The sequence below is a fragment of the Alternaria dauci genome, chromosome 1 (genome assembly GCF_042100115.1).
Source record: "Alternaria dauci strain A2016 chromosome 1, whole genome shotgun sequence".
In the NCBI taxonomy this organism is placed as follows: Eukaryota; Fungi; Ascomycota; class Dothideomycetes; order Pleosporales; family Pleosporaceae; genus Alternaria; species Alternaria dauci.
Genome location: NC_091272.1, coordinates 3,402,143 through 3,416,625, shown reverse-complemented (window position 1 = coordinate 3,416,625; position 14,483 = coordinate 3,402,143). Strand labels below are relative to the sequence as shown.

Genomic DNA, 14,483 nt, shown 5'->3' with positions numbered 1-14,483 from the left:
AGCGGTACAGAGGTTTATGGGGGCCGCAGGACACACGGCAGCACTTGCATGAAGGAGGTTGTCCCATTAGTGGCCTGACGCACGGGGTGGGTCGTTGGATCTGGGAATCGCTGGGATGATCGATCGGAGACGCCACAGAATCGTGGGAGAGGCCGCACGAACCACGCCAACCGCAACCGCCGCACATAGTAGACACGCCTAGACGCCGCCCGCCCACGCCCTCGCCCACGCCCTCGCCCTCGACACATCGTACGACATGGACGACAACCAGGCCCGCGTCGCCGACTTTCTCGACGACAAGCTCCAGAACGCAGGCGACCTCGGCGACCTCGACGCCCTATTGGCCACCATCACGGCGCAGCATGGCCTGCTCCGCCAGCAGCTCGACGACGCACAGCGCGACCTGCACACGGCCAAGGAGGCGTCGCACGCGCACCATGGCGAACTCACCCGCCGCGCCCACGGCTTCACGCACGACCAGGCCGACATTGACCGCCGCCTCATGGTCCTGACGGCCTCGGAGACGAGCGACGACGCCGTGCCCCGCTTCCAGCACGTCCTCGACACGCTCCATCGCCTCGACGTCGCCCACGGCTATGTCGAGCTGCTGGCCCACGTCGACGAGCTCAGCGACCAGGCCCACACGCAGCTCCAGACGTCCAACGAAGCCGCCCTCGCGCCCTACAAGCAGCTGCGCGCACTGCACACGCGCCTCGCCGCCCTCGACGATGACGCAGAGGGCGCGGCCCCCCAGCTGCTCCACCACGTCAACACCATCGCCCACGCCCTGCGCGCAAAGATCCTCGACGCCTTTTCTGCCGACCTCGACCGCGTCCTCAAGAAGATACACTGGCCCACGCCCAAGGCCACGGTCCCGAGCCAGCTGCGCGAGGAATGGGAGACGGCCATCGTGAAGCTGCTCGACCTGCAGCTGCCCGAGCTGCAGGGCATGAGCTATGCCAGCGGGCCGGGCGACAAGGTCAAGCTCCCGCCCGTCCTCTTCCCCATGGAGGTGCTCGTGCAGCCGCTCGAGATGCGCTTCCGCTACCACTTTGACGGCGACAAGCCCACGAACCGCATCGATAGGCCAGAATACTTCCTCTCCCATATTACCACGCTTCTGAACGACTACAGCGCATTCGTGAGTGACCATGTGCAACCTGTCCTACTGCGTCACTTCCGGGGCACACATCTCGCCCTCAACCCCGTCTACATCGATGCCATGTCCGCCTTCATAACCGCCCTACTCCCCATGCTGCGCTCCAAGATTGGCTCGCTGCTGCCCAAGGTGGCCGGCCAGCCCCAGCTGCTGAGCCACCTCATGCACGAGATTATGAGCTTTGACACGACCATCAGAGACACCTGGGGTTACGACGGCGGCTATGGCGTCGACGGGTGGAAGGGCCTGTCCTGGGAATTCCTTGTCCAGGGCGACTGGTTTGGCCGATGGCTGCAGGTGGAGAAGGACTGTACGTTGACCTGCCGCCCAAAGGACATTTTCCCGGATCGCTAACATCCGGCAGTTGCACTGTCTCGCTATCAGAGCATCGTCGAGGCTCCAGACTTTGGTCACCTCGACTACGAAAGCGTCGATCCCAAAGCCACCAAGCCCACCAAGGGAGCGATCCGCGTCAACGACCTGCTTGAGACCATAACGGGCATGTCCTCGCCTACCCCTCCTTTCCAAATCTGTCGCTAATCCAGAATGCATTGCAGATCGATACAGACCCTTGACATCCTTTAGCCAGAAGCTCACCTTCCTGATTGACATTCAGATTGCCATATTCGACAAACTCCACGAAAGGCTGCAGAGCAACCTGGAGGCCTATCTCTCCATGACCACGTCACTGGGTCGCGCTATGGGCGGTGTGACCAAGGAGGAACAGGAAAAGCTGCTTGGCATCGAGGGACTGGAGCGCCTTTGCAAGACATATGGTAGTGCTGACTATCTGGAACGGGCCATGCGTGATTGGAGCGATGATGTGGTAGGTCCTTACTCGCATGATCCTCGTACGACACGAACACCAGCTAACCCCTTGTTCCCTAGTTCTTCCTCGATATTTGGGAAGGTCTACAAGATCGTGCTCGTGGCCAGACTAGCAATATTGGTACCATGAGCGTTGCCGATGTGGCAGAACGCACATCCAAAAACGTCGAAAGCGACGACGTCGACGGCGGCTCGCTCTTTGACGAGACGGCATCGTGGTACGCGCGCCTCCGTGAACGCAGTGAGAAGATCATCATCGACACACTAAACAGCAACGTCCGTGAGGCGCTGCGTCCGTATCGGCACATGTACGTTTCCGCATCCGGACCCTTGCACCGTTGGTCCAGAATTCTACCTGTCTAAACCCACTTACTGACTTTGCTTTTTTTCCTTGAACAGCAACCCATGGGCAACTCTTAGCGGCCCTTCCGCTCCAGCCTCCAACGCCACAGAACTATCCCCGACTGCAGAAATCGACCCATTACTTAGTTACCTACGTAGTACGCTAGCCTTTCTCTCGCGCGCTTTAGCATCCGCGCCGCTGCGTCGTATCACTCGGGCCGTATTGAATACCATTTCGACGACGCTCTGGGAGAATGTGCTTAGTCGATATCGATTCTCCACCCAAGGTGCCGCCCAGCTCCATGCTGACCTGGCCGCCGTGTGCCGTGTCGTGGACAAGCACGTAGGTCCAGGCGTTGCAGAGGCAGGTCTAAGGAAATGCCTTGAAGGTGTCAAAATCGTCGGACTACCGGTAAAAGGTACTCCAGCCTCGCAGCTTGATACTTCAAAAGGTCGGGATGACAATGGTGGCGAGGAAGACGAGGACTGGGATACTGGGGCTTGGGCCGCAGAAGACGGTGATGAGGTGCATGATGCTCCGCAAAAAGCAAATACCACCCGTGACACGGCGTCTGGGGACGATGGAGGGGAACTGGGGCTGTGGGAGGTGGAGAGGCGTCTGTTTGCGGATAATCAATCGGCGAGGGATGTGCTCGAGGACTTGGGATTGGAGCTTCTGAGTGAGACGGAGGCGCGGGCGTTGTTGAGAAGGAGGGTTGAGCTGGCTGGTTAGGGCTGTGGGCTGCCCAGTTGATGGCTTGGGGCCGTGGCATGCTTGGAAGCGTTGCGCAGACGGACCAGTCATCCAATAGTCGCATTCCGGTCTGTCACAATGGCATCCATGGTGTTGAGAATGTACGGCGACGAATGCGCCCGATGTTAGAGCGCAGGATACACATTCCTGACCAATCACATTTAAGCCTTGCCTCACTTGGTAACGCATACTACTAGTAGTATGTCGAATAAACCTTTGATTTCATTCCTGGGGTATCATGTCCGTCTTCTCTGCTAATGTTGCATCATTACTCAGCGCCGTGCTGACCCGACCAAACAACCAACTTGTCTCTCATCATCTCCTTGTCGTTGCTCTCCCGCACCCCGCACTCCAGCGGACCCGAGCAAGAGCCCCCCTCCCCACCACCACCACCACCTTAGTTTGAGTACTTGGGATTAACCTTCTTGCCAGTAAACTTCTCGTACGCTTTGCGCATACCGTCGGTCTATTGAATCTCGTTAGCTCTCTCCCTCAACACTAAACTGGCGCTGTTGATAATAGCCAATTGAGCATGTAGGAAGGAATACATACAATCTTCTCGCTCATACCACGGTTCGCAGCAATCTTCTGACCCTGTGCACCGCCAAACTTCTTGGCGCCGGCGTTGAAGGCCTTGTCGAGGTAATCCTGGCCTCCTGCGGCGCTGCCTTGGTTTGGGTTGTTCATATTGGCTTTTGGTTTGGAGCTGTTGAGCAAGTTTGTTGTGTGTGTGGATGTTGATTGACGAGGACTTTGTGGGTGTAGACGGTGTGAGGGTAAGTTGCAAGCAAGCTTGCGACAAGGGGGCTGTGGGTTTAAAGGGCAAGCTTCCCCCCCCCCCCCCCCCATGGCGCCTGCCTGCCCACGCTTTCCTCTCACCTAGACACCTAGACCCTTGTTCTGCGAAACTTTAAGTCACCGTCATTTACTCTTTCCCCTTATCGAATTTGGGAAACCGGGCCAATCGAATGCTCTGGCTGGGCACCAACAATCACACAGCCACTTTTCACAGCTGTGGATGGGCAGAGGCGTCTAGACCCGCGGGGATTTTGAACTGCGTGGCACCGACTGCGCCTCTCATGACGTCTTCTTTTGCTGTGTGTGTGTGTGTGTGTGTGTGTGTGTGTGTCTGTCTGCTCACATTGACATGATCCCACTTACTTACGCGCGTTTGCGCTCTTGCCATGGTGGAGCCAAAGCGCAGACCAGAAATGGTTGCAGGACACCACGCACAGTAGTGCATCCCCATCGCCTTGGCTCGATCGTGCAGAGAACGTGGCTTTTCGGGCCGTCAAAGCTTGGTTTTATTGGGAATATGCAGCTTATGGGGAAGTCAAACACGTAAACGTGCCACTTTGGTATCGAATGAAAAGTCAAAGAGATGTGATGCGACGCGTATAGGCGGTGTGACATGACGTCATAGGTATCATCACATTCTGATGCATGTGCAAGGTCAAACGTCGAGGCTGTGAAATCGTAAAGGTTCATTATGGTCGTGATTATGTGTACAAATGTTCGTCAGTGCGCCGTTCCAATTGGCTGCTGCTGCTGTTGTTGTCGTTGCACTTTCTGTTGCTGCAACTCCCGGCGACCAGCGTCCTGCTCATCAAAGCTCTGCCTTACTGGTAGCGGGACAGCCACACCATTGATCCTCTCAAGGTAAGGTCGGCACTTGTTCCACTTTTCATCCAGCTTGTGCATGCGTTCTCTGAACGTCAAATGGTCCTTAGTTGGAGACTTTGTCGGGGACGTCCTTGCCGGTTGCTTTTTCGAACATGTTCCGAGCGCCATCGGTCTGCAGCAGTGTTAGTACTCGAACGTTATGCAGCTTGGAAGTTGCCGAGATCAAGACGTACAATCTTTTCATTAACGCCCCGATTCTTTTCAGTATTCTGACCCGCGGCGCCGCCGTACTTCTTTTCCGCGGCGTCGAGACCCTTGTCGAGGTAGTCTTCCCGCTGCGCTTGGTTCTGCTGACCACCCTTCGTTGATGTGTTGTTGTTGGTGGATCCTTGCGAGGCATTTCCTGTGATAGAATTCATCTTGTCTTATGCGTTTGATGAGTGTGGAAAGCTACGAGGTTGGATGACGAGTGTTAGCGGGTGATTCGTACGATCCAGGGTTCGAGTCTTACAAGTCGGACTGTCCGGATCGCAACGTAATTCTAGTGTGGCTAAGTGGTGTAGTAATTATTGTAGCGTTAACTGAAGTGTAAAGGTGGCGCCACGGGGTCATCAAGTTGCTTATATGGCCCTCTGGCTTCACATGGAAGCAGCGTGACAGGATTCTGGAAAGCGTCATGGTGAATCACCAGCCACATCAGCTTTGTGTAATTGCCCCGTCATCAGCCTTATGTATCTCCAATCGTACGATTCTGTATCTCGAATCCTTTGCCAATCTTCAAAACTTGGCTTTCGGGCACTTAAACTTGGCTTTGGCACTGCTGCCGCGTGGGCTGCGGGTATAACAACCTTTATCAATCGAATATGAGAAATCGCTCCTATCAAACAAGACGGAAACATGCTTTGTCGGGATATTCCATCACTGGCCGTGGAAGCGTGTGATTCGAGCGCTGTGGACGATCTCGGATGCTTATGACATCACGCCACTCTATTGATGGAGACTTTACCCGGTATGACGCAGCATACAGGAGCTCGGTCTGCAAATCTCGATGCGTCTCGATGGATGGTCATCCAAACTTGGAGCGAAAAGCGGAACGAGAGACGTGGGTCAGTTTTGCGTGTCGTGCATGATGCGGAGACGGTGGTGGAGCGAGCAGGCATAAGCGAATATGTTGAAAGGATTTTGCCATGGCAAGTAAGCCGTGGAGCTCGGTGTATCATTATCGTGAGGTCGTGTGCCTGTTCCACCGAGCTGTAGAGTGCGTGCATTTGGGGGTGCTGTTACTCGAAGCTTCCGTCTGAACCTCAGCCTCGCACATGCCTGCGCTAACCAGGAAGAGCACGCACCGCGTTCACTCGTCTGCCTTGTCTGTTTCGTAACGCATCTGCCTTGTGAGAGCTGTCTGTGATGAATCGACATCGCTCTCTCAAACCTCAACCGCTCGGATTTTAGATTAGAGAGCACCTTTACCTTTACTCGATAGCGCCACGATGTTGATACAAATTCACATACTGAATTCATGAATTGGAACAGTACCTCGAGCAAACACGCAAACACGTTAAGCCAACATGTAAACGGCACTGTACGCCTTCGTGCTACAAACAAGCTAGACCACCATCACCTAATTCATCGTGGCCATGACGCCATCATCACTAATATCCTCACCCTCATTCCCGGTTCCTCACCCCAAAACGCCAGTGTAACGATGAGTCCACGTCTCTAATGCGTAAGAGAAGCCTGGGTATCTCGAAAAGGGTATAAAAGCTACTTCGGCTCCGACGACTCTACGCTGCGAAGCTGGACAAGAATGTCTTTGAAGTAATCGCACCTGACCCAACGCCTGTGCTCAACGCACCAAGTAACAGACAACGAAGACGCTACAACGCACGACAAAAGTTGATGAATAAAACATGTAAAGAAGAAGACGTATGAACGAAGCAAAGTAACGGAAGAAAAAGTCATCATCCAAACTGCTTGATAAGGGAGTGCAGAAGATGGCAGAAGAGGCCGTGAAGATCCACAAAGAAATTCTCCTGACCAACAATCTCGACGAGGCTCTTTGCCTTCATCACGTCGCGGGACACACGAGGGAAGCCATCCGGGTCAACCTTCTTCGCGGACAGGAAAGAGGAGACGGGTGTGATGTTGCGGAAGTTGGGTGTGCTCGCCGTGGAAAAGGTGCGTTCCTTGTGTCCCGAGGCAAAGGTCGGAGGCATGGAAGAGGCGGAACTTCCAAGAGGAGGCGTGCTGCCGGAAATTGCTGTGGCTGGACGTGAAAGACTCTGCGACGCTGCGCTCTCGCGCTCAAGGACTCTATCGGCCAAGGAGATGATGCGGTTGGCGATACCCTCGAATGCTTCGATGATCTTGACCATGGTCTTGGTGGCTCTCCGGTAGTCGCGACCAGCCATGGCAATAAAGGCGTAGGTGCGCTTAGCCCCTCGCGACCGCGGATCCTGCAGGCGGAAGACGTAGGCAATGGTGTAGCCAGCGACTGAATCTCCAAACATAATGGGCCCCGAAGGCTTGCTGAGAGGAAGGACCTCGGTGGACAAGGTGCGAATGCAGGTGCGGCGCAGGAGCGAGTAGGTGCTGGGCGACTGCGGCTGACTGGTGGAGATGTAGTTCAGTGTGTGGGTGTGTATGCCCCTCGACACGCGCATGGGCGAGGGAGGTATAGAGTCTGGGAAGGAGCTGGATGCGCCACTCTGGAAAGACGTCGACTGCTCTGTGTCTGAGACATCGGAGGAATCAGTGCTACTGACATCATCGCAAGAGGTGGGCCGGCGCACTGGGTAGTTCTGAGAGCTGCGCAGCACAGGACTACCGTTTCTTCCGCGCCCGTCTTTGGTGGGACTGCCAGGGGCGCCATTGGGGATCTTGTCGCTGTACTTCTGGGGCACTACCATCTGGCAGTTCTCGCACGCATCCGAGTCGGAGTCGATGGTGCTGCTGGCCCTCCTTCCGCCAAAGCTGCCGGCGGACGAAGAGGGCAGGCTTGGGAAGTAGGGGTTGTGCGTGGGGGAGCGCGGGCTGTTGGGCGGGGAGTCAAAGGGCGAGGTGAGCTGTGGCAGGCGCGGGTTCAGCTTGAGCGTCGTGGGCTGATCGTACAGGCCGTTGTACGAGTAGGCGGCGTGCGGCTCTTCGGAAGGCGGCGTCACACACGGGTTGCAGGAGCCGCAGGGGGAGGTCGAGGCCTGGGTGCAGATGATGGACGTCGGACCGTGGGTCTCGCAAAAGTGCGCGAGGGAGATCTGAGGGCGGCGTCAGGTGGGCAGGGTGGATGGGTGCAAGCGCGCGGGTACTTACCGTAAAGTCCATGGTTCCTGCTCTCTGTCTTATCTCTACCGTCTCATGGTGTTCGCGGTGTGTCGTGGTGGGTCGGAGAGGGCGGCTCAGCTGACAGTGGGTAGCCCAGAAGGGAGTAGTTGCCGCGCTGCTCAGGCCTGGGGTTCTCTAGGTGTGGTGCTCGTTGGGCTGTGAGTGGTGAATGGAGACGTCTCAGGACACAGAGGGTGGCAAGGTCGCGTGGTGTTTGTGGCTGGAGGTGTCGAGCGGCACTCGGATGGGGAAACGGTGGTTCTTGGTCGCAAACGTTGGGCCGGGGCTCAAAGCAAAGGGTTATATGGAACGCGCTGACCGCACAGCGCTAGGACTCGACTGGCTTTCTGCACGGCATGGAACTGCCATGGAGACGATGGAGGCACGCTGCACGCATGGCGCCGAGCACCAGGCGAATTTAGCTCCCATGGTTGCGACGATTGCTGGGAGCAATTACGGGGGGTGGAAGGACGCGGACCAGCATCTGTGCAAGAGCCGACGCTACTGCGACCAGGGTGAATGCGGGCTGTTGTTGCGGTCAGTATCAGCAGCCCGCCATTGGCCGCCCAGCCACAACACGTCTTTTGCAACACCACGCAACGCCGCACAATACAACACACACTTGCCGTGTGCGCATGTACGTATGCAGAGATGCTGACAGGATGTGACGCGGGATGTGTGCCGCCTGCGTGCCGTGGACGGTACGACATGTGACGGCGGATGGCATCTGTCTGTCTGTCGAGCAGCAGGCGCAGCCAATGACGCAGCCGGCCGCCCTGGCCCCATGCATTCTCCATGGCCCTCCGGTCGCTACTGCACCCTCACCATGCGCCACTTCCCGATCGAGATGGGATGCGACTGCCTCTTCCACCACCGATCAGCGCCCTCAACTGTTGCGGGTTGCTTTTGCACCTGTCCGTCCGTTGCCCGTCATTCCTAATCTGCCACGGAACAATTCCATGCCACTCTCACGTCCGCTCTCTTTTCCGCCTTCCACTTTCACCCGCCTGAAACCACTACTGTACCTCGCTGTCATGCCGCCTTCAGACTCTTCATCCCACAGCTGCACGCTTCGCAAGCGTCGACTACGCCATGCTCGATTGTGCTATGGCGGTGGAGCGAATCCTTCGCCAGTAATTGCCCGCATTCTCATTGACGCTGCGGCAAAGTCCGTCGAGTACCTCATTGGCTCTGCCCTCGCGTCACATCGGCCCAATTCTTCCAAGTCTTCCAAGTCTTCCAAGTCTTTCAAACGTGCTCCACCTCACACTACTGAAGACGCTTTCCAGAAGACGCGCACGGGCGCCCATGGAAGCTACCAAGTGGGCCCTCTCCAACGACGACTTGCCTGCTCGGCCTCTGGGCGGCAACCACTCCAGGGTCTGGTCGCTCTGTGAGCCCGCCTCGTCTGCATCTGGTCCTCTTACCCGCCACTTACCCGGCCGCTGGAAAATTGCAAAAGAAAAAAGTCCGGGGAATGCAATATACACATGTGCGAATGAGAAGCCTTTCTCCCTCCAATAAATTCTCGTCTATTTGGTAGAATGCAAAAAAAGACCGAGGTTTGGGTTGACAAGTTCAGAGTAGAGTGGGTAGGCGCCAATATGCCTTCCCGTCGAGGTCAAGCACGGCACATTGCTAGGTCAAGCATTCTGCTAGACACAAACAGAAACTGGCCGCATGCGACACGTTTTTTCTAGTTGACAGACGCAGGGTCCATAGCTGCCGTCGGCCTTCATCGTCACCTAACCTTCATAGCGCGCTACCCGACCGGACCAGTACGTAATAGCTGTGGGCTGCTATGGACTGGTGGCATCGTGAAGCAGAAACTAAGCCAAGCCAGCAGGTGCAAGCCTCAACAACCGACAAAAAGCGGAAATTGAACGGCAACCGACATGTGTCGAATCCCGCGGAGGAAGGTGCAGAGTTTGGCCGCTACAAAGTGTCTGGTCTTGGTACTATGCTAACTCGTTTCTCATGCCTCTAGTTCATCGTCCGATTCGCCCCCGTCAGCTGCGCGGCCTCGCAGAATATCATAGCCCATCACCTCGTTGACAAATTTCTTCGTCGTCTTCAGTTCCTCGTAGCGTATCCTTTCCTGTTCAGTAAAGTCCCTTGACCCCGCCTCCATCATATGAGCCATGAGTGGCACCCAGATCTGATCGAGCTGTGTTATGCCAATCTGCGTACACGGAATGTCATCCAGTAGTGCGGGTGATACCACGCCCGCATCCTTCCAATGTCTTCTCCAGCATTTGCTCGTATGAGGCGACATGTGCGTCCTATACGCAAGGAGATATCTTCGTCGATCGCTATACATTGGGCAAGCGAGGAGTTTGGCTATCTGGCCAGTCCCGCCCAATATCAGCAAGAAGGCTACGTCCTCTGAACAAGCCGGCTGGTTGGACCACCCTCGTAGGAATTTTTCCACCGCTCCCGCACGACTTGATGGTCGTAGCTTCCGGAGCAGCACCTGCACAATGAAGCAGTACATGTAGAAGTACTGTAGCCGCAGGGGTGCGTCCAGATTCTTCAGTATGTTCCTTTCCTGGGGTGTGATACCGCCCGTTGTACGGACATGGTAGCCAATACGAGAGCGTGGCCGGATATGGCCAAGATCTCTTTCCAAGAGTAGTCGTCGATGTTCATCTAAGAAATATCCAACCCCAAAGACTAGTGGCAGCATTCTCTCATACACCGACGTCCACAGCTGCTTGTGTTCCTGTGGCTCACCCACAAGGTAATTTGCAAGCTGTCGTGTTAGCCTGATAGACGCAATGTGCCGCCGTCTCATAGTAAGTAAAAACGGAAAGTCGATGGCGTCTGGTCTTGGAGCCGGGTACAGTTGCAAATGTAGACTGCCGAGCCGATGCTTTACCCAATAGCGCACGAGTGCAGGTGCGTTCTCTGTGACGAGCATGTTGAGCACACGCGACACTCTTCTCAAAGCAAGCAGATCTGCGACACACAACTCGCGCAGCATGTAGATGTGGAGCTCGTCTGGTAATCGAAATAGTGCATCCAGAAACGGGCTGTGTTGCGATGATCAGCGGCATCTCAAGGTCCAAGGGAGCACAGTACGTACCTCGAGGGGTTTGGCGCTAATTCTCCATCTACACCGTTCTTCCTCTTGCTCCTTATCGACGCAAGGAATCTACTCTGAAAGCCACCAGCCGCCTTGCCCAAGCTCGATCTCTTCTTCGCAATGGCCTTGTCCCCCGTCATGGTCCCAGATCGGTTTCTCGTCCGCTCGGGCGCTGGGTGCCCTCGCTGAAACTTCTCCATGGCCATTGTAATCGGCCAATCCAGGCTAAACGCAGCCTTGTGAAAGCGGCAGCGCTCAGCGCGCGATTTCGTTGCTTCTCGTCCACGTCAGAAACTTCATTATCGCAATAAAGTCTACAGCATCCTTTGGTCGCACAAGAAAGCGTAGGGGTGGGAGAGACATCGTCGAGTAGGTGGGCGGAGATGTCAGGAGTGAGATTGGACGCACATGCGCATGATGAGATGCAGAACAGATTGGCCTTAGCTTAATCCCAGCGTTCGGCCATTGGTAAACACGACAGGGCATTATACCAGGCCCGATGTACGCCACATGGCCATAAGGGATGCACTCTGAAACTCGGTGGATTTACGGGATCGCCTAAGAATAGGCCAGTTGGACGTTGTTGCTTTTGAACAAGGCGCCTCGCCGCGCTAGCCGTGCTGACCGTCGCTTGACTTGTCGATACGGATCACAGAATATCATTGTGTATTCGCGATCCGATTGTGCAACCTCTGCGCGATTGATAGAGTCGAGATGCTGCTGTGCATGCCACCAAGGGCAGATAGTCTGCAGAGGAGTGCAGCATGCCGAGTGTGCATCTGCGACAGACTGCACGTACAATATTAGCAGTAACCGTGCACAGCATCCGTCAACCACCGGGCCAGCCCTGCCATGTTGACGTATTGACACAGAGGCGTCTCATGCGATCCTTGTGCCTAATTCTGTCATGTATGCTAGCGGCGTCTTTGTCGTCTACCACGTGGCAGCCCAATCTACGTGAACGTTATTCTATGCTGCCCCTGTCAGGTACAATCAAGCTCTGGAAGGTTTACATCATTATCCGGATTACCCGCTGTGGTTAGCGTCCAGCTGTTCCATACAGCGTCTCTCACCGTCGAACATCTGTTATCTCGCGGGACATGACAGATTGCGGAGTTGAATCGATCAACAATGAATCGACAAGATGGAGCCAATTTCATCACAACCTGTTAGGCAGGCAAGACAGAACCTGCATATATCCTTGTATGCTCTGTGTGCACGTGCGGGAGGTTGAACCTCAGCCGTGATCGCTACGACAACTGCCATGTGGCCTGACAGCAGCAGAGTCAGTAGCACAACACCAAGCCATCGCGTCATCGCAGCGCCTCTACGACGGGCCGAAGCGAGCAGGAAGGAACCTAACTCCCAGCACGCTGTTGATACTTCCACGAGAATAGAGATGTGCCTTTGAGTCTACTGAAGGCTTAAAGTTTGCAGCGCAACGGGCATTACTTTTGCCTTGGAGTATGGTAGCATTGTACTGTTTTTGTTGTGACCACTGACGCTTCGAACTAGTCAGAACTCAGAGCTTCCATCCCGAGTGCGTCTACCAAGCTACCCCTCCAGACCCCACATACATATGTCAACAAGACGTAGCAATCCCGAGATACTCGTAACATCACAAGCCTCAAGAAAACAGCCAGGCACCTATGCATATGTATACCCCTACACCCGCTCCTCCGCGAAGTCGTGTCCCCGTCTAAACGTACCTTTCATGCACATGCACATCTGCCCTCCCGCTCTCCCGCTCTCCCGCTCTCCCCAGATAAGCCACTTCGTCAAAAGTCACACAGCATAACCAACAATGCGTTCCACCGCCTCGAAGCGACCCGTCAAACCCTTGGTCCTGCATGCCGCGCAGATAGCCAGCATGCCACCCGAAAGCTTCCCCGATCCTAGTACAGGAGGCAACGTGACGTGGAAAACTCTCATATCCAAGGACAAATCTGCAACGGATACGTTTACAGCGGGTATTGCTACTTGTCCGCCAGGAAAGTCGGTGGCTTGCGCTGCTTCCGCTTCTTCCGAGTCCAGGTCGGCGATGCCGTCTCTGTCCCATCCGGAATCACTGGGTGATGCAGGGTACCTGGAGCTACATCGGCATTCCCACGCGGAGATGTATCATGTCATATCTGGGAGCGGGACTGTTTGTATCGATCGGCAAGAGTATGAGGTCAACAAGGGCTCAGTCGTTTTTATACCGGGTGATGCGGAACATGGGATTTATAACACAGGAAAGGAGGATTTGGTGTGGCTGTATGTGTTTGCTGCTGATGGGTTTGAAGACATTGTCTATCGCTTCGGTGCGAAAGAGGCAAAGGTGAAGTTATGAGGGAGTTCAGAAAGAAGGCTTTCGATGGCGATGGTATGTGCTGGTGATGGAAAAGCAGCAATTAGACTTGGGGAATGGAGAGACGCAATGAGTCGCTTCGCGAACCTCTTCGGGTTTTGAGAATGTACGGAATACTGGTTGTCGTGACGTCCAAACACCTACACGCTCGCCTCTTAATTGGACTGACGGCGCTGTCAATGCACTCGCATCTGTCATATCCTCACTGGATATTTCTTTGTTATTAAGCACACACGAATGTGCCACTCAGAACTTCTTCTCGGTCTGAACAAGCTTCAGCTTGATCGTGGCAGGAGTCTTCTTCTCTGCCCGCGTAGCTGGAGCTCTCTTTTGTTTCTTCTTGCTGGCAAAGACACACCCCTCCTCATATATCTTCATATTCTTCGTTCCCCCATTTCATCCTCTGTGGCTGACCTGCGCTTCAGATCAGGCATGATAGCAACAGCTTCAGCTTTAGTCCGGTCACCGAGGGTGGTTGGCTGCTTCGGGACATTCTTATACTCGTCGTTGTCGGCTTTTTCAATGCGGTCACCATCATTGACAGCTGGGATCAATGACTTGTATTCTGTCTTTTAACTAACACGTCATCTTTGTTTTCCTTCTTTGGCACTCAAGTCGAAGACTTTCCTTCACTTGTGGCTTCCGGCGTCCGTGTATGTCCTTCATCCATCTTGTTGAATATAGTGCTCGATTCCTTTCAAGCCGGTACTTGACTTCCAACGTTGTGTCTTCTGCTGTAGGACAAGGATTGATCTTATACAGCACCTGCATCTTCCAGTGGTGTAATTTGATATCAGGATAGACTGTCAGCGCGCTTCAATACTCCACACCATCTCAACGACTGGTCAGCGTAGTAAAGCAGGTAATGCATTCGAAGCGTTCGGACTTTGGAAGAATTGTGCATCATAAGCGTGGGCGTTGGAGAAGATGCACTACTACAGATCGCGGAAGTGACAGGCTGAGTGAGGATAATAGTTCTGGGCAGGTTGCATTGCCTTCGGCAGCTTATTCGTTCTTAATG

The 14,483-nt window shown here is 54.8% G+C and overlaps 4 protein-coding genes across 4 annotated transcripts; 1 reads left to right on the top strand and 3 right to left on the bottom strand.

Annotated features, from left to right (window-relative positions):
* Positions 1 to 256: 256 nt before the first annotated feature.
* Positions 257 to 3,062, top strand: ACET3X_001068 (uncharacterized protein; the record flags this gene model as incomplete). Its single annotated transcript, XM_069446318.1, has 5 exons — positions 257 to 1,469; positions 1,524 to 1,658; positions 1,717 to 1,985; positions 2,048 to 2,295; positions 2,387 to 3,062. The coding sequence occupies 5 exons, from the start codon at positions 257 to 259 to the stop codon at positions 3,060 to 3,062; spliced, it is 2,541 nt and encodes an 846-aa protein (XP_069311310.1).
* Positions 3,063 to 3,480: 418 nt separating this feature from the next.
* Positions 3,481 to 3,770, bottom strand: ACET3X_001067 (uncharacterized protein; the record flags this gene model as incomplete). Its single annotated transcript, XM_069446317.1, has 2 exons — positions 3,481 to 3,549; positions 3,636 to 3,770. The coding sequence occupies 2 exons, from the start codon at positions 3,768 to 3,770 to the stop codon at positions 3,481 to 3,483; spliced, it is 204 nt and encodes a 67-aa protein (XP_069311309.1).
* Positions 3,771 to 4,809: 1,039 nt separating this feature from the next.
* ACET3X_001066 (uncharacterized protein) lies at positions 4,810 to 5,125 on the bottom strand (the record flags this gene model as incomplete). Its single annotated transcript, XM_069446316.1, has 2 exons — positions 4,810 to 4,878; positions 4,940 to 5,125. 2 exons carry the CDS (start codon positions 5,123 to 5,125, stop codon positions 4,810 to 4,812), a joined length of 255 nt encoding a protein of 84 aa, XP_069311308.1.
* A 1,542-nt stretch (positions 5,126 to 6,667) lies between these two features.
* ACET3X_001065 (uncharacterized protein) lies at positions 6,668 to 8,027 on the bottom strand (the record flags this gene model as incomplete). The annotated part of the gene is made up of 2 exons (XM_069446315.1): positions 6,668 to 7,960; positions 8,016 to 8,027. The coding sequence occupies 2 exons, from the start codon at positions 8,025 to 8,027 to the stop codon at positions 6,668 to 6,670; spliced, it is 1,305 nt and encodes a 434-aa protein (XP_069311307.1).
* Positions 8,028 to 14,483: the final 6,456 nt, after the last annotated feature.